This window comes from Pseudonaja textilis, chromosome 2 (assembly GCF_049901715.1).
Source record: "Pseudonaja textilis isolate UNSWEBS1 chromosome 2, rPseTex1.2, whole genome shotgun sequence".
Classification (NCBI taxonomy): domain Eukaryota; kingdom Metazoa; phylum Chordata; class Lepidosauria; order Squamata; family Elapidae; genus Pseudonaja; species Pseudonaja textilis.
The window spans coordinates 249001047-249022871 of record NC_141991.1 but is presented as its reverse complement, the minus strand read 5'-3'; the positions used below and the strand labels follow the sequence as shown (position 1 = coordinate 249022871).

The 21825-nt window shown below is 42.9% G+C and overlaps 1 protein-coding gene across 2 annotated transcripts in view; it reads left to right on the top strand.

Moving 5' to 3' along the window:
• The first annotated feature begins 2252 nt into the window (after positions 1-2252).
• LOC113444955 (urea transporter 2-like) overlaps positions 2253-21825 on the top strand; it is a 44703-nt gene continuing 25130 nt past the window's right edge. Inside the window, exons 1-3 of one of the 2 annotated variants that reach the window (XM_087927551.1) lie at positions 2369-2465; positions 15229-15403; positions 16477-16621. In XM_087927551.1, coding sequence (XP_087783677.1) covers positions 15242-15403; positions 16477-16621 — 307 coding nt within the window. In that variant the 5' untranslated portion in view covers positions 2369-2465; positions 15229-15241. Of the gene's footprint in view, positions 2466-15228; positions 15404-16476; positions 16622-21825 lie in introns of both variants that reach the window. The other variant, XM_087927552.1, reaches the window with a different exon arrangement.

Here is a 21825-nt window from a genome sequence, read left to right as displayed (position 1 = left end):
AACCCCTCATATATATTTATTTGAATGCAAGTTTCAATGATTCAAGGAGACTTCCCCTGGGGAATTCTGGGAATGGAAGTCCTCTCATCTTAAAGTCGCCAAGGTTCAGAATCACTGGCTTCTATCAATAGCACACTTTTAAGATTTCTGGAGTTTTCTTGACCTGGCCTACTGATTGTGAGTGACCTCTCTCAGCTTAAAAAATCTCACGGGGTTATTGTGAGGGAGATGAAACAAAGACACATTCTCCCTGGAGAAATAAACCAACTCTAATGAACCATACACGTTTAACACGATACACGAATGCGCATTTATCAACGTATCCCAGCCCTTTTGTCTCACATATTCCTATCTACTCAGGGTCACGTTCAGGGACAGCGCTGACATTTTTCTGTGCTTTCCTCCAATTCTAGCGAAATTGCTGTTTCAAGGTTTCCAAGCAGGAAAAATGCCCGATAGGACAACTTAACCTTAGAAAAAGAACTCGCAGTTCTGAGGCTCGGATAAACAGAGAGATAAAATAGGCCAAGGATGTCCATGAAGATGTTCAAATGTTCCACTTGCTCGTAACAAATGTCTGATGGTCAGAATGCAAAAATGCGATCCCTAAGAGGCAAACTTTTTCATCACGTATCTGGACAAAGACAAGATAGAAAATCTGGGGAGAACCTTTATGGAGATACGCGGTCATCCAGGTCATAGTTGTCTCGAAGGTCCTTTTTCAAGAGACAACTGGAGTTTCTGATTTTTCTTTGAAGACATTTCGCTTCTCATCCAAAAAGCTTCTTCAGTCCTGAGCTGGATAGTTGAGCTATTTTTTTTTCCCAACCTGGTCCTAAAATGAAATAAATGTCAACTCGTAAAATATTTCTATGGTCTTTTTAGAGTTTCCAACAGAAAGGGAGCGGGGATCAATACAGCAGCTTGGAAACCAAAAGCGCATTCCATAAATGTTTTCAAAGATAGTAACTAGGTGACTGAAGTTTCTGCCGTGCAAATATCTAACTGGAGAACGTGATTGATGACTCTTGGCTAGGGAGGTGTCCCATTGGAGAATATGAATTATGATACACCAAAGGATGAGGAAAAAACAGTGTCAAGGGTGACAATGAATTATGTGTCTAAAAGTCGGCTACACCCAGGCAGTGCTAGACAGTTTAACTCCCAATAAATCCGTTTTAAGTTTTGGAAGTTTGGCTTGAGACTTATGATTTAGATGGAGCTAAGTGCCAGAATCCTGACGATAACACCATTAGGAGCGTTTGATCCAGAGTTTACAGAATCATAAACTCAGGGTGGAGAGTCTGTCCTTGACTTCCTTCTCTCTGCCCTTTAGCCTACATGAAATACTAGCAAAGATGGATGGAAGTTCCTTCAAGCCTTCCTCTCTCCCAGTCCCAGTTCAGCTATCACCAGACGGTATATAAAGTGGTATATCAGTCCAAGTTGCTATTACTATATCTTTATCATCTATCTATGATCTATCTATTTATCTATCATCTATCACACATCCATCTATCCATCTATCCATCTATCCACCTATCCATCTATCCATCTATCTTATCTATTTATCTATCATTCTCATCTATCATGTCCATCTCTCTCTCTCTCTGTCTGTCTATCTCTCTACACATATCTGTCTATCTTCTCGTGGTGGTGATCCCTGGTGGCATAGTGGTTAGAAACTGTGTTACAAACTCTGCCCACAGCCAGGAGTTCAGTCCTGACCAGCTCAAGGTTGACTCAGCCTCCCATCCTTCCAATGTCAGTAAAATGACAATCCCAGATTGTTAGGGGTCATACGCTGGTTCTTTAAACCACTTAGAGAGGGCTGTAAAGCACTGGTGAAGCAGTATATAAGTCTTACATTGCAATTTATATCTTTCTTGAACTTCCACAAAAAAGAGTTTGTCTGAGGTTTTCCCGAACCGTCTACTCTCTCCTTCTCATTATCTCTCGTCCTTCTGGGCCAAGGGCATTGCTAATCAGCACAATCTCCTTTCGGGCATTTCTTTTTCTACAGCTTGATCTGACCCCCAGTTAATCAATTTTGAGTCCTGGAACTTTCAACGAATAGATTTGCAAGCAGTTGGAGAGTGGCCAGACCCTGTGTGTATTATTACATGCTGCCTTAGCCGTGTGTTGGTGTTTTTGCAGGAAAAAAATAAGTGCAGAAGAGGGGGAGGAAGAGGTGAGTAGGGTTTTTGTAGGAAAAGCTTGGTTAAAAAGCCCACAACAGGCAAACTTTCCTCAGTACATGGGAGGAGGAGGAGGAGGAGGAGGAGGAGGAGGAGGAGGAGGAGGAGGAGGAGGAGGAGGAGGACTTCCAGACTCAGAGATTTTTGCAGACTCAGAGTATATAAAGTGAAACAGTGCTCTTTTGCTATCACTGTCCCTGCACCGCCCTCCTTAGGCAATAAACTTGGCAGAGACATCAAAAGTTTCCTAACCAGATACTACAGAAGGTAAGGAGATGTTCACTCTTACTTGAATGCAGCTTGAGGTTTAAATTCTGTAGCTCCCCTTGAAATCCCAATTGCATTGAGCTAACGGTTTTTTTCAAACTCCTCCCTCTCCTTATTAGAAAAATGCAAAAAAATAATATGTTTTTTTTTTTAAATCAGAAAAAACAAAATGGAATTTGGGAAAGGCGTTTGGTCCCCAAAATCTGGAACCGGAACTTCATCGTGGTTTGGCATTTTTGTGGGGTTTTTCCACTTCGGTGGTTGGATTTGGTGGGACTGCTAGGTGCCAGTCTTAATTTTTTTACCCACCCTCCTCGTTCTTGGGACAAGAACAAGCAACTGGTAGGAAGCGATAAGAGGCAGGAAAACAGCTTGACTGTCAGAGACGCTGCCGAAAATTGAAGTGTTTGTGGCTTTTTAAAATTTGTGTCCTTCGAAATTGAAAGAATTGTGAGCTTATAAAGAAAGGACAAAGCACCCTCTCAACAGGTCTAATGAAAACCCTCTTTGGGTTAAAATCAGGGATATATTGTAAGTGAAGGATCCAGGCTAATGTGAAATTATTTCTCATGATTTCTGTTGTATTTGGAGTGCTTTTGAAAGCATACCGAGGTTTTAACTTAAGTACGTGTTCAACAGGGTGAAAATCTGCTCCCACTGTGTCTTGTAAGGGTTGCCTTGCTGTAGAGATGCTCTGAGGGCACAAAAGGAATAATGGACAGTCTAATAAAGAGCTGCTTGTCAGAAATTAGCATTTCTGAGACGTAAATGGGCGCAGATAAACGCAAAGGAGCCTGCCCATGACAACCGTGCAGAATTCAGCCTCTTCATTAATTTCAAACACTTTGTAAGGGAAATCAAATTGTACCGTCCAATTTTCTGAAGTGGAATCAGATAAGGGGTGCAATTTTCTTTAAGGACAGACCAACACAAAGTGGGTGGTGGTGCAAGTAATGACTTTAGAGAAGGTTTTTTCAACCTTGCCGACTTTAAGATGGGTGGACTTCAACTCCCAGAATTCCCCAGCCAGCTATGCTGTCAGGTTGAAAAATACTGATATATTAGGTTACCTAGTAGGAGGTATCAACAATGGATACAGATACAGATTAACAGAGTTGGAAGGGATTAGTGTACATATAAAACAAAACCACATTGTCTGAAGATTCAGAAAAGGGTGTGACATTTCTAAAACATAACATTTTGATAAGACTTTGGGGGCGCTGTGGGGATAGAAAATTGGGAATTTCTTGAAGTAATTGACTCTTAGAATTCTTATACATAAAATAAAAAAGCAGATTTAGAAATGGAGTATGAAGCTCAATGTTCAGTTTGTTAACGCTTCCAATAAAAGATAATCAGAGTTGGAAGGGACCTTATAGGTCATCTAGTCCAACCCTCCACCCAAGCGGGAGACCCTACACCATTTCTGACAAATGGCAGTCCAGTGGTGGGATTAAAAATTTTTTTACTACTGGTTCTGTGGGTGTGGCTTGCTGGGTGTGGCATGGCTTGGTGGGCATGGCTTAGTGGATGTGGCAGGGAAAGGTTACTGCAAAATCCCATTCTCACCCCATTCCACTAACCTGATTTCCAGCTCCATTCTCCTGTGCAGGGCAACCAAAGGAGAACCAGCCAATCAGCTGGGACATGGGAGGCAGAGAATAAATGGGACAGGGCCAGTCAGAGGCGGATTTGCCAGTTCTCCAAACTACCCAAAATTTCCACTTTCAGTTCTCCAGAACTGGTCAGAACCTGCTGAATACCACCTCTGGAAGGGCCTTGTAGGTCATCTAGTCCAACCCCCACCCCAAGCAGGAGACCCTACACTGTTTCTGACAGACGCCAGTCCAGTCTCTTCTTGAAAGCTTCCAGTGATGAAGCTCCCACAACTTCTGAAGGCAACTTATGTTCCAAGCATAAAGTTCTACAGGTAGTCCTTGACTTACATCTATTTGTTTAGTGTCCGTTTGAAGCTACAACAGCACTGAACAAAGAGACATATGACCAGTTTTCCCTCTTACGACCCCATGGCCACATGATCAAAATTCGGGTGTTTGACAATTGGTCTGCATTCACAACAATTGCAACCTTCCCAACTGGCTTCCAACAAGCCAACTGGATAGAGGAAGCCAGATTTGCTTAACGACTGCCCATTTCACTGAACAGCGAGAATGATTCACTTAACAACTGTGGCCAAAAAAAAGTCATTAAATGGCACACAAGGCACTTAACTTCCATGCTTTACATGGAAATTTGGGTTGTAAGTGGATATAGTGCCTGCATATCGTGCCAGTATAGTAACTGTCCATAGTGCCAATTGTTAATAGTAAGGAAAAGGATAAAGAAAGAATAAAGAAATAAAGGAAATAATAATAAAGAAAATGAAAAATAATAAAGAAAGGTGTTCCTTCCTTCCTAAATCTTGCCCATCAGCTTTTTTTAAAAGCATGTATCAGCCAAGAACTGTTGGTCTATGTCTTGTGGCCAGGAGTTCCATCTGAGTATATTTATATATTTACTTATTAAATTCCTACACCACCCATCTCACCGTGGAGGTTTCACAGTTCGGTCTGTACTGTCCCTATCAACATTCCAGCTGTTAAATCAGTTATTTGGCAAAGAGAAAAGATCTGTGGGATTGCGACATGCTTAATCTTGTTACTAAATGAATCCATTTCCTGGATTGACATACTGTAGTATATTGGATCGTAAATTAACGGATGGACTGAGTTTGCGTAATGCATTAAGCCACCCAAAAACCCTGAGGTTAATGCTAACTAAACGTTACCAGTTTATCGTCTTGTGTAACTGTTGCGTTTCTAACAGAGTTTATGAATTCGTTGTGCAAACAGAACCATAGAGATTTGCAGGAGAAAATGCGACAGGCAAAGGAGAACTCTATGGAAAGGGATGAGTGTGCACCAACTTCTCTTCCAATAATTGGTAGGCGAGCAAAGCGAAGAGAGTGTCCAAGAAATGTCTGTCTTTTCTTCAAGAAGTGCCTATAGGAGAATTTGTGGTTAACAGATTAATAGAATTGGAAGGGACCTCGTTAGGTCATTCAGTCCAACCCCCCACCCCACCCAAGCAGGAGACCCTACACCATTTCTGACAGATGGCAATCTAATCTCTTCTTGAAAGCTTCCAGCAATGAAGTTCCAAAGGCAAATTCTGTTCCATGGGTTGATTGTTCTCCCTGTCAGAAAGTTTCTCCTTATTTCCAGGCTGAAAGTATCCTTGGTCAGTTTCCAGCCATTGTGTCTTGTCTGGCCTTCAGGGGCATGGAAGAGTTTATGTATTTATTTATTTACTTGATTTGTCAATCGCTTACAAGATAATAGGTATAAGTATATACATAGTTATGAATACATGGAATGGGTACATATAAGAAAAATAAAAGAAACAATAGGACAGGGAAGGTAGGCACGTTGGTGCGCTTATGCACGCCCCCTACAGACCTCTTAGGAAAGGGGTGAGGTCAATAGTAGACAGTCTAAGGTTAAAGTTTTTGGGGTTTGGGGAAGAAACCACAGAGTCAGGTAGAGTATTCCAGACATTGACCACTCTGTGGCTGAAGTCGTATTTCCTGCAATCAAGTTTGGTGCGGTTAACCTTGAGTTTGTATCTATTGTGTGCTCTTGTGTTGTTATGGTTGAAACTGAAGTATTCATTGACAGGTGAGTCAATGCCTAATGCTCTTAGTTGCATAAAGTTGTGGGAAGCTGCATCAGATAGACCAGGTGGAGAAAAAAAGGAAAAACAGTTGGGTGTCCAGTTAAAGGTAGTCCTAGATTTAAGGCTGATCTCTTAGCACCTGGTCAAAGTTACAAAGGACCTCCCTTAGGCTACTTAGCAATAGCAATAGCACTTAGACTTATATCCTGCTTCACACTTCTTTACAGCCCTAAGTGGTTTACAGAGTCAGCCTATTGCCCCCAACAATCTGGGTGTTCATTTTACTGACCTCGGAAGGATGGAAGGCTGAGTCAATCTTGAGTCAGTATGGATCGAACTTCTGGCAGTGGGCAGAGTTAGCCTGCAATACTGCATTCTAACTACTGTGTCAACATGGCTCACCACCACTAGATAGTAGACAGATGATATGTATAGACAGACAGATAGATGATGGATAGATGATAATGAGATAGATAGATAGATAGATAGATAGATAGATAGATAGATAGATAGATAGATAGATAGATAGATAGAGTGAGTGAGTGAGTGAGTGAGTGAGTGAGTGAGTGAGTGAGTGAGTGAGTGAGCAGTGAGTTAGCCTGCAATACTGCATTCTCACCAGTAGAAAGAACGGTTGCAGGAACTGGGCATGGCTAGTCTAGTGAAGAGAAGAGAAGAGAAGGATCAGGGGAGAAAAGATAGCAGTCTTCCAATATCTGAGGAACCACCAGAGAGGAAGCTATTTTCAAAGGCAACCAAAGGCCAGATGAGGAATAATGGATGGAAACTGGTCAAGGAGAGATTCAACCTGGAAATAAGGAGACATTTTCTGACAGTGAAAAACGATCAATCCATGGAACAGAAATTGCTTTCAGAAGTTGTGGGAGCTTCATCACTGGAAGCTTTCAAAAAGAGACTGGTCAGCCATCTGTTAGAAATGGCGTAGGGTCTCCTGCTTGAGCGGTGGGTTGGACTAGATGACCTACAAGGTCCCTTCCAACTTCTATTCAATTCGATTTGATTCTAATCTATTTATTCTTGATTCGATTCTCTTCTATTCTGCATTCTTTCGCATAACTACTCAGAGGTTGATTTAAATATCAGCCTGGAAGAGAAGGAAGGGAGCAGAGATGCCTGTAGGGTGTGGTCTTGTACAGATGGTGACTGTAATATTGTGATAAAAGCTCTACTTGTTTGTAATGCACAACACACATGGAACATGCTTCCAGGTCCAAGGAAATCACCAGCAGATTTCAAGATCCGTTCCTCCATTTTTCCAGTTGGTTTTTTTTATCTGACTTGCAAGAGTTCATTTAGTGACAGTTCCAAGTTTTTCACACTTACATCCAGTGAAACATCTGATTGTCACATGATGAGATGCTTTGGTTCATATTTACGACGGTTGCAGCGTCCCGTGATTCTCCTTTTGCGACCTTCTGACAAACAAAGTCAATCGGGAAAACCAGATTCACTTAATAACTACGTGACTAACTTAACGACTGCAGCGATTCACTTCACAACGGTGGCCAGAAAGGTCATCAAATGGGGCAAAACTCACTTAACAAATGTTTCACTTGGCAACATTAACTTTGGGCTCAGTTGTGGTCATAAGTCAAGGATTACTTGTGGTACATTAAGTGTTTGGGAGATGAAGGGAACAGTATGAGGTGCAATTGTCATTGCACCTCATACAACGAAATCAAACAGCATCCTCAGTGAACATCATGACTATGAAAATAAACACAAACACACATCCTTCACACTCCACACATTGAATTAAATGTGATATTGCATTAATATTGCACCATACAGTAGAATTCAACAGAGCTACTGCCCTGGGATAGAAGCTGTTTTTCAGCCTATTTGTCCTTGTTTTTATTGTCCTGTACCATCTGCCAGATGGTAACAGTTCAAAAAAAAAGGGGGGTGCGCAGGATGAGATGGATCTTTGAGAATGTTTTGAACTTTCTTAAGGCAGCGGGAACTATAAAGCTCTTCCACAGAGGGGAGAGGGCAACCCATGATCCTCTGGGCAATGACATTAACCCTCTGAAGTGCTTTCCTATCTGCCCCTGTGCAATTGGCAAACCACACAGAGGTGCAGTGTGTTAAAATGTTCTGTATGGTGCAGCGGTAGAAGGTCACCAGCAGTTTTTCATTCAGTTGTTGTTTCCTGAGAAGTCTCAGGTAGTATAATCTCTGCTGGGCTCTTTTCATCATTGCTGCAATGTGAGCACCCCAGGTCATGTCCTCTTTTAGGGTAACACCCAGAAACTTAAAACTGGCCTCTTGCTCCACTCGGTCTCTGTTGATAAGCAAAAGGCTGGATATCTGATCTGCTCCTTCTATAGTCCACTATAAGCTCCTTGGTCTTAAATCATATTTTTCAGCCAGGAGACTTGAGAACTGCAGGAGACATGATCAGGAGTGGCATGATTGGGTCAAGTCACTATTTCTGGGTTGAAGTCTTGGGAGAAAAGAGAGAGGATAGCCGAAAATGCCCCCCTCTGCCCTTAAATGGGACTGTTGGTCCAGTTATGGGAGAGTTGGGTTAGGCCAGCAATTGTGAACTTTAGTCTCTGAACAAATTCCTCCAAAAGATTAAAAGAGCAAAAAAAGACAAGTGTTGTGGCCTGTCGACCACTGGCCCCTCCAACAGCTGAATCAGAGGAGGAGGAGGAGGAGAGGAGGAGGAGGAGGAGGAGGAGGAGGAGGAGGAGGAGGAGGCATGGGAGTCAAGGTTAGCATCAAAGCAATCTGAGAGCTTCAAGAGGGAAGAGAGAATGGAGCTGGCAGAGAAAGAGAGAGGGGCAGAGCCTGGATCATCCATCAGCCCTCAGATGGAGAGTCAACAGTCCCCAGGTCTGGAGGTGGCTGAGGAGGAAGAGGAGAAACATCTGGGTCCAGTGCCTAATGTATAGCTGCTCAGAAGGCAGAGGAGAGGAGAGCAGTGGAAATCCATGGGCTGGACCTTGGGATGCTACTAGCGAAGCCCCACCCTAGAAGAAGAGAAGAAAAGGAGGGGGAGGAAGGAAAGAAAGCGGAAGAGAAGAAAAGAAAGTGAAAGAAAGAAGAGAAAGAAGAAGAGAGGAAGGAGAAGAAAAGAAGGAAGGAAGGAAGGAAGAAGGAAGGAAGGAGGAAGGAAGGAAGGAAGGAAGGGAAGGAAGGAAGGAAGGAAGGAAGGAAGGGAAGGAAGGAAGGAAGAAGGAAGGAAGGAAGGAAGGAAGATAGATAGATCTCAGGGTCAGGAATCCAGAAATGAGATGAAGACCTGACTGAAAGCAGAGCATTTGCAGTAATAATTGTTCCGATAAAAAAAGTGCAGTTGTACAGACAGCAACTTTGCTGCACAAAATAAGTTTGAGAACACAGAGCACCAATAATTTAACCCAACTGAAATAAAATGCGGCCACCCGGTTTCAGAAATTGGGAAGAATTCTGATGCCTTTGGTTTAAAATCCACCTCTCTCCACAGTAAGTAAGGGAGGAGGGGAATTAAATTAGGAGGAGAGGAGGCTGATTTCTAGGAAACATTGGAGGAAGCTGGAAGACACCGAGAGGGAAAGTCAGAAAGCCAGCACCTCATGCCCTGCGTTAGAATGATTTTATTTTTATTTTTTTTATTATTTGACTTGTCAATCGCTTACAAGATACGGGTATAAGAATAAACATAGTTTTGAATACATGTTTTTTTTTTTTTTTTAAATTTGAATGATGTTCCAGACTCTGAATTCCACAGAAAGTTTTGCATCTAAACACAATAAATCAGGCAGGACAGCAAAAAGTGGAAGGTCTGGCTTAAATCTACAGCGACGCAAAAACAGAGAGAGCAACAGCTAGAACATGTTCTACCTGCAATATTTTAAGGAGGGTCAGCCAGGGGCTGCGTCTAACACAGGGAAATAGAGAGGACCATTAGTATTATTCTTTATTTATTTATTAATATCCCATCTTTATTTTTTTCAATAACGCAAGGCAGCGGATATACCTAATATTCCTTTCTCCTCCTATTTTCCCCACGATAGTCTTGAGAGGTGAATTGGGCTGAGAAAGAGGGACTGGCCCAAAGTTACTTGGCTAACTTTTGTGCCTAAGGAGGAACTAGAACTCACAGTCTCCTGATGACTAGCCCAAGTTAGTTTTTGTGACTAATGGGAGACTAGAACTCACTGTCTCCTGGTGACTGGCCCAAAGTCATCCAGCTGGTTTCGTACCTAACATGGAACTAGAACTCACAGTCTCCTGATGACTTGTCCAAAGTCACCTAGCCAGTTGTTGTGCCTAATGTGGGACTAGAACTCACGGTCTCCTGGCAACTGGCCCAAAGTCACCCAGCTGGCTTTCGTGCCTAAAGTGAGATTAGAGTTCACTGTCTAACCGGTGACTGGCCCAAAGTCACCCAGCTGGCTTTCATGTCTAAAGTGGGACTAGAACTCACGGTGTTCCGGACTAGCAGGCTCGTAGCCTGCAAATCTGATTGGCCCGCTGAAAGCCGATCGTGATTGGTCTCCATAGACTGATGCGATTGGCCAGTAAATGGGCTGCCGCGATTGGCCCTGCCAAGAGCGGCAAACTCAAATCGCCTTCATTGGCTGCCTAGCCGCAGCCAGCCCTATATAAGGGGCTGCTGCGGCTGGGGTTAGTTGCTCAGATCTGAAGTCACAAATAAAGAGCTTTAGTTACTATCTGAGTCTTGCCTCCGTTCTTGAACCATCCTCCCAGATACAACACACGGTGTCCTGGTAACTGGCCCAAAGTCACCCAGTTGGCTTTCGTGCCTAAAGTGAGACTAGAACTTGCTGACTCTTGGTGACCGGCCCAAAGTCACTTGGCTAGCTTTCATGCCTAAAGTGAGACTAGAACTCACAGTCTCCTGGTGATTTGTCCAAAGCCACCTAGCCAGTTTTTGTGCCTAATGTGGGACTAGAATTCACTGTCTACTGGTGATTGGCCCAAAGTCACCCAGCCAGTTTTCAGGACTTCAGCAGGACTAGAATTCACTATCTCCTGGCGACTGGACCAAAGTCATCCAGCTGGCTTTTACGCTTAAAGTGAGACTAGAACTCACAGCCTCCTGGTGATTGGCTCAAAGTCACCTGGTTGGCTTTTGTGACTAAAGTGGGACTAGTACTCACCATCTCCTAGTTTCTAACCGAATGGCTTAACCTAGAAATTGAACGATTCTGTATGGACACCATAGTAAATGACAACAATCAATTCTCTGAGGCAGGGTATCTTAAAGTTACCTGGGCAGCTTTAAGATGTGTGGGCTTCAACTCCTAGAATTCCTCAGGTAGAAACACTGGTGTAAAGAACCATATCTTTCATCAAAAATTCAAAAGAGCTAGTAAGTAACCTACCTACCTGGTTACTTACTAGTAACCAGAAACCTACTTGGTTGTTGGAAATTATAGTGTTAATGCTACTGATAAAAGAACAATGTTGTTAATTCTTTTTTCCCCAAGATAATATGAATACAGAGAGAGTTCCATTTCATAGATGTATCTTCATCTTTACCATCACCTAAAATGTATATTTATTTATTTTATTTTATTTTATTTTTGTCAATTGCTTATAAGATAATAGGTATAAGTAAAAACATAGTTATGAATACCTGGATACATATAAGGCAAAAATAATAATAAAAGAAACAATAGGACAGGGACAGTAGGCACGTTGGTGCGCTTATGCACCATATATTGTCTCTCTTATCCAAAATTGGCTCTATAAACTAGCACAGTTTTCCTCATCAATTAGCAAATAAACTAGTCAGGTTTATTAGCTGTGTATATAATCCAACGTTCATGGTGTTCCAGATACGTGTATGTCATTGTGCCTGGCACACATCAAGGTATTTATAAAACGTATAATTATAAATTATAATCCAGAGTCTGCTATTCTATGTGTGCAATCTAAGGAAAAGCAGGAGCATTTCCTATCTTGAATAAAACATGTAATTTTACATCTTCAATGGATACAGAGACCTTTTTCATTGCATTTTCCTTAATCTTGTAATTTAGCTGGATACTTTAAAAAATATGCATGTATTCAAAATAGTAACATCCAAAAAAGCATTGCTTGTTGACCAAAAAATAAATAAATCTGCATGTTTGACAAGATTTCAAACACAACTCTAAACTGGGATTATTTGAAGAAACAACATAAAAATGTTCGCACAAACTTTACAATAAACTCTATTCCAAAGATTCAAACTTGACAGATGCATAAAAATAAAAAATGGCAGTATTCAGTAATCCGAATTCCATGGATGCTTTAAGGATGGGCAATTTTAGGAGGACAGCAGAATAATAACATTCCTTGGACAGGCCTGCATTTTCGGTCTGCTTAGAGGCCCTTTAAGAAATATATGTAATGAAAAATGGGACAGGATCAACAATAAATGAGGGCTGAATGGACTTTGAAGACAAAAAGGAGCTATTTGTACGAAAGAGGTAAATTAAAATGGTCTTGTGGCAGGAATAGAGGAAGATCATAAAATGAAAATGTGAGATGAAATGGATGACTGAAGGAAAAAAGCAGAACTTCATAGTTGGATGGATATGATGAGTTCCTCAGAAAGTACAGATAGTCTTTTACTTATGACCACAGTTGAGCCCAAAATCTATTTTGCTGAGTGAAATATTTGTTAAGTGAGTTTGGTCCAGTGGTGGGATTCAAAAAACTTTACTACCGGTATTGTGGGTGCGGCTTGGTGGGTGTGGCAGGGGAAGGATACTGTAAAATCCCCATTCCCTCCCCACCCCACTAACCTGCTTTCCAGCTCCGTTCTCCTGTGCAGGGCAACCAAAGAAGACCCAGCCGCTCAGCTGGCACTCAGGAGACAGAGAAGAGATGGGGAAGAGGCCAGTCAGAGGTGGTATTTGCCGGTTCTCTGAACTACCCAAAATGTCCGCTACGGTTGTCCAGAACTGGTCAGAACCTGCTGAGTAATACCACTTCTAGTTTGGTTCCATTTCTTGCCACGGTTTTTTCGCAAATCACTGCAGTTCTTAAGATAGTCACACGGCTGTTAAATTAATTCAGCTTCCCCATTGACTTTGCTAGTCAGTAGGTCACAAAAGGGGATCCCATGACCCCGGGGCGCTGAAACCGTCATAAATATGAGTCAGTTGCCAAGCGTCTGAATTTGGATCACGTGACTATGGAGAAGCTGCAACCGCCATAAGTGTGAGAAATGGTTGTAAGTTACTTTTTCCAGTGCCATTGCATGCCATGTAGAAAAGGTTAGCCATCAGTGTCCTAGTGTTTGCAAACAAGGCTCGAAACCAGGGGTGGGATTCTACCGCTTCTCACCTATTCGCAAGAACCGATTGTTAACATTCTAAGCAGTTCGGAGAACCGGTTGTTAGAAGAAATTACTGGCCTAATCCTGTAAGGAAGGTAGGAAGGAAACATTCTGGTGTTGCTTACAGAAACTGCCTCTCCGTTAACCCTTATTACATTCTTGGCAAGACTAGACTTCCTGTCTCAGAAACGTCTCTGGAGTTTTTTTCCTCTCCTTTGCTGGTACTTTGCTTGTGTGGAGGGACCCTTCAAAGTTACAATGGCACTGAAAAAAGTGACATGACCATTTTTCACACTTACGACTGTTGCAGCATCCCCACAGTCATGAGAGGAGATGCATGCCTCAATGTGAGTGATCTTGAGTTGGCCACACCCAGCCAATAACATGACCACCAAGCCATGCCCACCACCTAAGCCACGCCCACAGAACCGGTTGTTAAAAAAATTGAATCCCACCCCTGTGTACATGGCGAGAAAAATGAATCCTCCCTCCCGGAGGGAAGCAACGGAAACAGGCATAGAGTGGGTGTTTGCGGGGGTCTCATCTACACAATGCTGAAACTACTTTTACTGAGATCAGCTACAATAACAATACAATACAATTTTTTCTTAAAAACCTTCCAGTGTTGGAGCAATCACAATGTCTGGAGGCAGGTCATTCCACTCATTCATTGTTCTCACTGTCAGGAAATTTATACTCATTTCTAGGCTGGTTCTCTTGAGTTTAATTAATGCAGGGGTCTTCAAACTTGACAGCTTTAAGACTTGTGGACCTCTCCCAGAATAGAGATAGAGATAGAAGATAGAATTCTTTATTGGCCAAGTATGGTTGGACACACAAGGAATTTGTCTTGGTGCAAATACTCTCAGTGTACATAGAAGAAAAGATACATTCGTCAAGAGTCAAGAATCATCAGGTACAACACTTAATAATAGTCATAGGGTACAAATAAGCAATCAAATCATACTAGGAAACAGTCAATATAAATCGTAAGGATACAAGTGACAAAGTTACAGTCATAAAGTCACAGGTGGGAGGCGATGGGTGATAAAGAGTGATGAGAAGATTAACAGTAATAGTGCAGACTTTGTAATAGTTGGACAGTGTTGAGGGAATAATTTGTTTAGCAGAGTGATGGCGTTCGGGAAAAACTGTCCTTGTGTCTAGTTGTTGTGGTGTGCAGTTGTTCTGGTGTCGTTTTGAGGGAAGGAGTTGAAACAGTTTGTGTCCAGGATGTAGGGGTCTGTAAATATTTTCACAGCCCTCTTTTTGACTCGTGCAATATACGTTCCTCCTCCAATCATGTTAGCTCAGGAATTCTGGGAGTTGAAGTCCACCAGTCTTAAGCATGCCAAGTTTGAAGACCCTTGGTTTAATGGAAGGGTGAGCAGCTGAAAATCATGGAAACAAGGTGATAAAATGAAAACTAAGGCACTTACCAGGGCAGACACGCAAAGCCATACTTTTAGCAGGCGTGTTATTCAATCAGTGCACGACAACCACTTCCCAAGTTTGAGAATTTCACCAACATCTCAGCTTTTCCTCACTTGGCTTACACCCATCTCTAAAGTCTAATTTAACAAGATGGAAACTGCGTTGGTGTGTCATGCCCAAAGTCAGGATGAGAAAACTCCTTGATGGTTGACTGACAGTTGAGAGCTGTTTTTCCCAACCTGGTCATAAAATGAAATAACATCATCAGGAGCATTTGATCCAGAGTCTATAAAATCATAAACTCAGGGCGGAGAGTCTGTCCTTGACTTCCTTCTCTCTGCCCTTTAGCGTACGTGCAAAGATGGATGGAAATCCCTCCAGCCCTTCCTCTCTCCTAATCCCAGTTCAGCTATCACCAGACGGATGCCAGTCTTATGACTCTGAATATAAGCACCAGCCATGCTCAGCATGTGCCCAAGACCCCTGTCAAAGTAGGCCACTCCTGAAGAGGCTGGAAGCCCAGGTAGGCATCCATCCACACCTTGCCTTCAACACTCAGGTGTCAGGATTCTGGCATTTGCCTTAATTAAACCATGGGCCTCAAGCCAAGCTTCTAAAATGTCAAAGGATTTATTAGGAGCGACCATGTTGGCGTGACCTGTAATGAAGCTGATTCTGAGACACGTAATTCACAATCACCTATGACCCTGTTTTCTCCCCACCACTCTGGGTTATATCGTAATTCATAGTCTTCAGTAAAACACGTTCATAGCTGAGAGTCATCAATCACGTTCTCCAACTAGGGATTTTCAAGGCAGAAATTCCAGTGGCTTAGTTACAATCGTTGCAAGATGCAATGGGATGCACTTTTGGTTTTAAACTGCCACACTGCTCCTTCAAATTTCTTCCCCAACCCCCTCACCCCCTCGTTCATGGCACCTCTAAAACAGGCATGGAAATGTTTTATGAGTTGACATCAGGTTGATCGAGTACCCCAGGATGGATCTAAGATAGTGTTGGTAATGTGAAGATGCCTCAACTCCCAGGATTTGGGGAGCTGAAGACCACACATTGTCATGGATGCATCTCACCTATCCAAGCAAGCTTCATGAGATGATGAGTGAGCTTCTTTGCTAGGTGACTGAATGGGACAGTGGGCGCACATCTTCAAATTGCTGAAGTTGAGAAACATGTAGGGAGTCTCCAAACTTGGCCACTTTAAGACTTGTGGACCACAACATCCAGAACTGGCTGAGGAATTCTAGGAATTGAAGTCCACAAGTTCTTAAAGTGGCCAAGTTTGAAGACTCAAATTGTGAAGACTTCTAAAGATCTTAGAGTAGTTTTTCTGAAACTTGGAAATATATCCAGTGTAGACTTCAACCCCCAGAAGTCAGTATGGGAATTCTGTCTTATAGAAGACAGAAGCACTGTCTTATATTATTGTTGAAAATATCTAACACTTGCAGGATCCATGGCTGTTTTGCTCTGAATTGCTTCTCATACTCCTATGGAAAGACAGCGCACATTGTCAGCCAAAAGGAAGTTCAAGAGGACACAATCAGTCAGATGCTTTGTTGTTTTTTGTTCGGGCAGGATCCAAAACTCACAATGGAGATCGACGCCGCGGTTGAAAAGTCTGACAAAACCCAAAAGACAACAGCCAAATGTTGCCAGCAAATGTTGAGAGCCCTGAGCTGTGTCACTGGAGATATGAAGATGTTTGGAGACTGGCTGAAAGGTAGGTCACATTTGTGGTACCTCTATAAGACCCAATGGAAGCATAGGTGTAGGTGAAAAGGTGGTTGGATGCCTTTATTATCACCCACCCCAGCAAGTTTGAACCATCTGGACTTCAACTCCCAGAATTACCAAGACCACATGCTAGCAAGTTTAACAGGTGTAGACATCAACTCCCAGAATTCCCCAGCCAGCCCAGATCTGAGAGTTGACATCCACACATCTTAAAGATGCTAAGGTAGAGAAACACTGTACAAAAGATTGCCTGACAAACGGGGTCTTTCTTTCTTTCCTTCCTTCTTTCCTTCCTTTCTTTGTCTTTCTTTTTCCCTTTCTCTTCTTCTTTCCTGTTTTGTCTTTCCTTCTTGTTCACTTCTTTCTTTCCTTCCTTCTTCCTTCCTTTCCTTTCCTTTCTTTTATTTCCTTTCTTTCTTATTCCCTTTTTACCATTCTTTTCTTTTTCTCTTTCCTTTCTTTCCTTTCCTTTCCTTCCTTTCTTCCTTCTTTTCTTCCCTCCCTCCTTCTTCCTTTTCTCCCTCCCTTTTTTCCTCCCTTCCTTTTTTCTTTTCTGATCTTCCTTTTCTTTTCTTTTTCATTTCCTTCCTTTCCCTCTTTCCTTTCTTTCCTCCTTCTTTCCTTCCTTCCCTCTCTCCTTCCCTCCCTCCTCCTTCCTTCCTTCCTTCTTCCTTTCCTTCTTCCTGCCTTCCTTCCTTTTTTCTTTTCCTTCATTTCCTTTTTTCCTTTCCTTTCCTTTTTTCATTTCTTTCCTTTTCCTCTTTCATTTCTTTCCTCCTTCTTCCTTCTCCACCCTTCTCTCCTTCCTTCCTTCCTTCCTCCTACTCCTTCCTTCCTTCCTTCCTTCCTTCCTCTACCAAAGCTGTCATTGCTCATCCTACAATAAGCTTTAGGTTGACCCTTATTTTACCCTATAAACATAAGTTATTTATTCCCAGTCTTCCTCTCTCATCCTTCTCTTCCCCCCTCCAACGCCCCATCCGACATCATGCATTCCCCTTGCCTGCCTGCCACTCCGATGTTAAATTATACACTCGGAGGGGTGTGTCACAATCCCAACGCAAGCTGGCCTAGAGATGTTCAGGCCATCTGCCAACTTCCATGCGGACAACATAAATTAGCTGTTTTGTATCTTCTGCATGAACTGAGCCGCTCAATCAACTTCCCAATCGCGTGATGTTTTTGCAGAGAATAATAAATGTGTGTCATATTTTACAACCTTCTTGGCAGGAGGAGCCACACCAGATGTTGCCAGAGATATACACATTTGGCAAATGTCCCAGTTCATAAACTTTCGAACAATAGAAACAAAACCCTGTTGTGGAATTGGGGAAGATAGGGCAAGTTCCTTTTTTTTTCCTCTATATTTTGACATTGCAACCTCATTGGTGATATTTACACAACCCGGTCACGCATTAGCCCATTTTAATAGAATAACAGAGTTGGAAGGGACCTTGGAGGTCTTCTAGTCCAACCCCCTGCTCAAGCAGGAGACCTTATACCAGTGGTGGCTAACCTTTTGGGGCTCCTGTGCCAAAAAATTGTGTGTGCACTAGTGCACACACACTCGCATGCCAGCAGCCAGAATGCAATATGCCTCCCACACACCCCTGCGAATGTGCATGCAATCCCCTCCCATGCCTCCCCCTTGCCTACACTGCACCTCACAGCTGGTTTGAGGCCTTTTTCGGCCTCCCAGAGGCTTGGAAAAAGCCTCTGCAAGGCTTTTCAGCCAAATAATAGGTCCATTTTGTCACTTCCGGTATTACAGGAAGTGATGAAATGGGCCTATTATATGTCCTGAAAAGCCTTGCAGAGGCTTTTTCCAAGCCTCTGGGAGGCTGAAAAAGGCCTCAAACCAGTCAAAAAATCAGCTGTGAGGCGCATGCATGCCTAGTGAGGTACGTTTGCCTGCGGCTCGCTTGCCAGCACAAATGGCTCTGTGCGCCACTTGTGGCATGCATGCCATAGGTTCGCCATCATGGCCTTATACCATTCCAGACAAATGCCTCTTCTTGAAAACCTCCTGTGGTGGAGCACCTACAACTTCTGGAGGAAAGCAATTCCACAGATTAATTGCTCTCAAATGTCTCCTTAGTTCTAGGTTGCTTCTCTCCTTGATTAGTTTCCGTCCATTGTTTCTTGTCCTGCCTTCATGTGCTTTGAAGAATAGATTGATCCTCTCTTCTTTATGGCAGCCCCATAACTATTGGAAGACTGCGATCATGCCTCACCCCAGTCCTTCTTTTCATTAGCTAGATAAGTGTTCTTAGGAAGCAGAGTATTTTAATCCATAAACTAGCCAAATATTCCCAGTTTCTAGAGCTCCCAAGTCAAATGAACTGGCCAGTATATTAAAAGCTCTTTTAAGCCCTTCGGAAATTACAACATTCTAAACAAAATTTTCTTATTTGTACAAGCACTTTAACCAGGTTATCTGAAGATCTGATAAGATGCCTTTTGAAGAAAAACGTAGTTAGTTTAAATTATGGGTTTGGGGTGTCATTGCATATATTTTTTTGCATATTCTGGTGGATTAATTCTACTTTTGTGCATAAGCAGCCATTTAGAGATAGCGAAAAACCACAGGGCCTGGCAGGCATTTGGCCAAAGACCTACAACTGAGCCAGGGATGACTTCAACGGCTGTCAAAAAGTCAAAATGGCAGCTATGACTACACGATTGTAGTCCCCCCCTTTTTATATGATTTGCAACAATATTCCTTCATCAAGCCTTTTACAGTGAATTTTTCATCCCTGGATTACCTTATTTATTAGATTGTTATCCTGCCTTTATTATTTAATAAATAAACTTAAGGCAGTGAACATATTTGATACTCTCTCTTCTTCCTATTTCTCCCACAACAACAATCCTGTAAGGACGGTTGAGCTTAAAGAAGGTGACTGGTCCAGAGTCACCCAGTTGGTTTTCATGCCTGAGGTGGAACTAGAACTCTCAGTCTCCTGGTGATTGGCCCAAAGTCACCCAGTCAACTTTCATGCCTAAGGCGGGACTAGAACTCACAGTCCCCTGGGAATAGGCCCAAAATCAGCCAGTCAACTTTCATGCCTAAGGTGGAACTAGAACTCTCAGTCTCCTGGTGATTGGCCCAAAGTCACCCAGTCAACTTTCATGCCTAAGGCGGGACTAGAACTCACAGTCCCCTGGTGATTGGCCCAAAATCAGCCAGTCAACTTTCATGCCTAAGGTGGGACTAGAACTCACAGTTCCCTGGTTATTGGACCAAAGTCACCGAGTAAACTTTCATGCCTAAGGCAGGACTAGAACTCTCAGTCTCCTGGTGATTGGCCCCAAGTCACCCAATCAACTTTCATGCCTAAGGCGGGACTAGAACTCACAGTCCCCTGGTGATTGGCCCAAAATCAGCCAGTCAACTTTCATGCACCTAAGGTAGAACTAGAACTTCCAGTCTCCTTCAGGCTAGCACCTCATCCACTACCACAAACCGGCTGTGTGTTATTGCTGCTATTTTTTTTCCCAGAGGAAGCATTTTATTACCGCATAGTATTCTTGCTCTTTATGGTGATGATCCCTTTTATAAACTATCCAGGTAGAGGTGTTTGAACCCTGGGCTACAAGTGAGCAACTGAAATTGCACTGCCTACAAGTTGCTAAACGTTTTGCAGCTATTTGCAAATACGCAACTTTGTTGTGCTGTCTCATAGTTTCCAGGTTAAGGATATTTCAGAGTAGAAAAGATACCACAATTTTTTTTAAAAAAATGAACCAGAGCTTTCATGCTCTATCCAGGTAGACCTATGACCAAGGATCTCAGGGCTTCCCAAATGTTGGCAACTTTGAAGGACTTCAATTCTCCAGAATTTCCCCAGCCAACATTCTTCCAGTTTTTTGCAGCCATCCTACTCTGCAGGAAAAAAAGTGGCTCAATCCAGAGAAATGATACGGGGATTTTAATCTTAGCAACTTCAAGATGTGTGGACTTCTACTTCCAAAATTCCCCAGCCAGCATGGTTGGGAAACCTTGAACTGTCCGTTTCATAGGTTCAGAAATCCACTTCTTTTGTCCAGCGGTATCTTCATGGTGCTGTTTTCACCAGAATGACAATACTAGTGTTGCAAGAGCCTCGGTGGTGCAGTGGTTAAAGTGCAGTACTGCAGGCTACTTCTGCTGACTGCCGGTTGCCTGCAATTTGGCAGTTCAAGTCCCACCAGATTCAAGGTTGACTCAGCCCTTCCATCCTTCTGAGGTGGGTAAAATGAGGACCCAGATTGCTGGGGGCAAGAGGCTGGCACGATAAATCGCTTAGAGAGGGCTATAAAAGCACTGTGAAGAGGTATATAAGTCTAAGTCCTATTGCTATTGCTACTACAAGATCACAACATTGCAATATTCCTTTAGTTGGTTGACTGCTCCCTCTGTCCTGCCATGCAAAAGCACCATGGGAGCTGTCCATTGGCTTTGGATCCCAGTCAGCACAGGATGATGAAAACACACACAGGAAGAAGAATATGAAGGACCAGCATGCTGTAGGTTGTCATCTGTTCAGTTCAGTTCTGTTCATAAAAAAAAGCAATTGCAGTTCTCTGGGTCAAGATATCCCAGGCTGTGAAATCTGTAATGAAGGGAATCACCTCTTTTAGCCTTCCTTCCTTCCCTTTCTCTCTCCTTCTTCTCTCTTTCTTTCTTTCTTTCCTTCCTTCTTCCCTTCCTCCTTTCCTTCTTTTCTTTTCTCCTCTCCTTCACTCTATCTCTTTCTCTTCCTTCCTCTGTCTCTCCCCTCCCTCCCTTCCTCCCTCCTTCCCTCCTTCCCTCCCTCCCTTCCTCACTTCCTTCCCTCACTTTCTCCTTTCCTTCCTTCTTTCCCTCTTCCCTTTCTCTCTCCTTCCTTCATCTCTCCTTCCTTCTTCCCTTCCTCCTTTCCTTTCTTTTCTCCTTCCTCTCCTCTCCTTCACTTCCTTCTGTCTTTCCCTTCCTTCCTCTGTCTCACCCTTCCCTCCCTCCCTTCCTCACTTCCTTCCCTCGCTCTTCTCCTTTTCCTTCCTTCTTTCCCTCTTCCCTTCCCTTTCTCTCCTCTCCTTCCTTCCTCTCTCTTCTTCCTTCTTCCCTTCCTCCTTTCACTTCTTTCCTTCCTCACTTTCTCCTTCACTTCTATCCTCCTTTTCTTCCTTCCTTCCTTCCTTCTGTCTTTCCCCTTCCTTCCCTCCTTC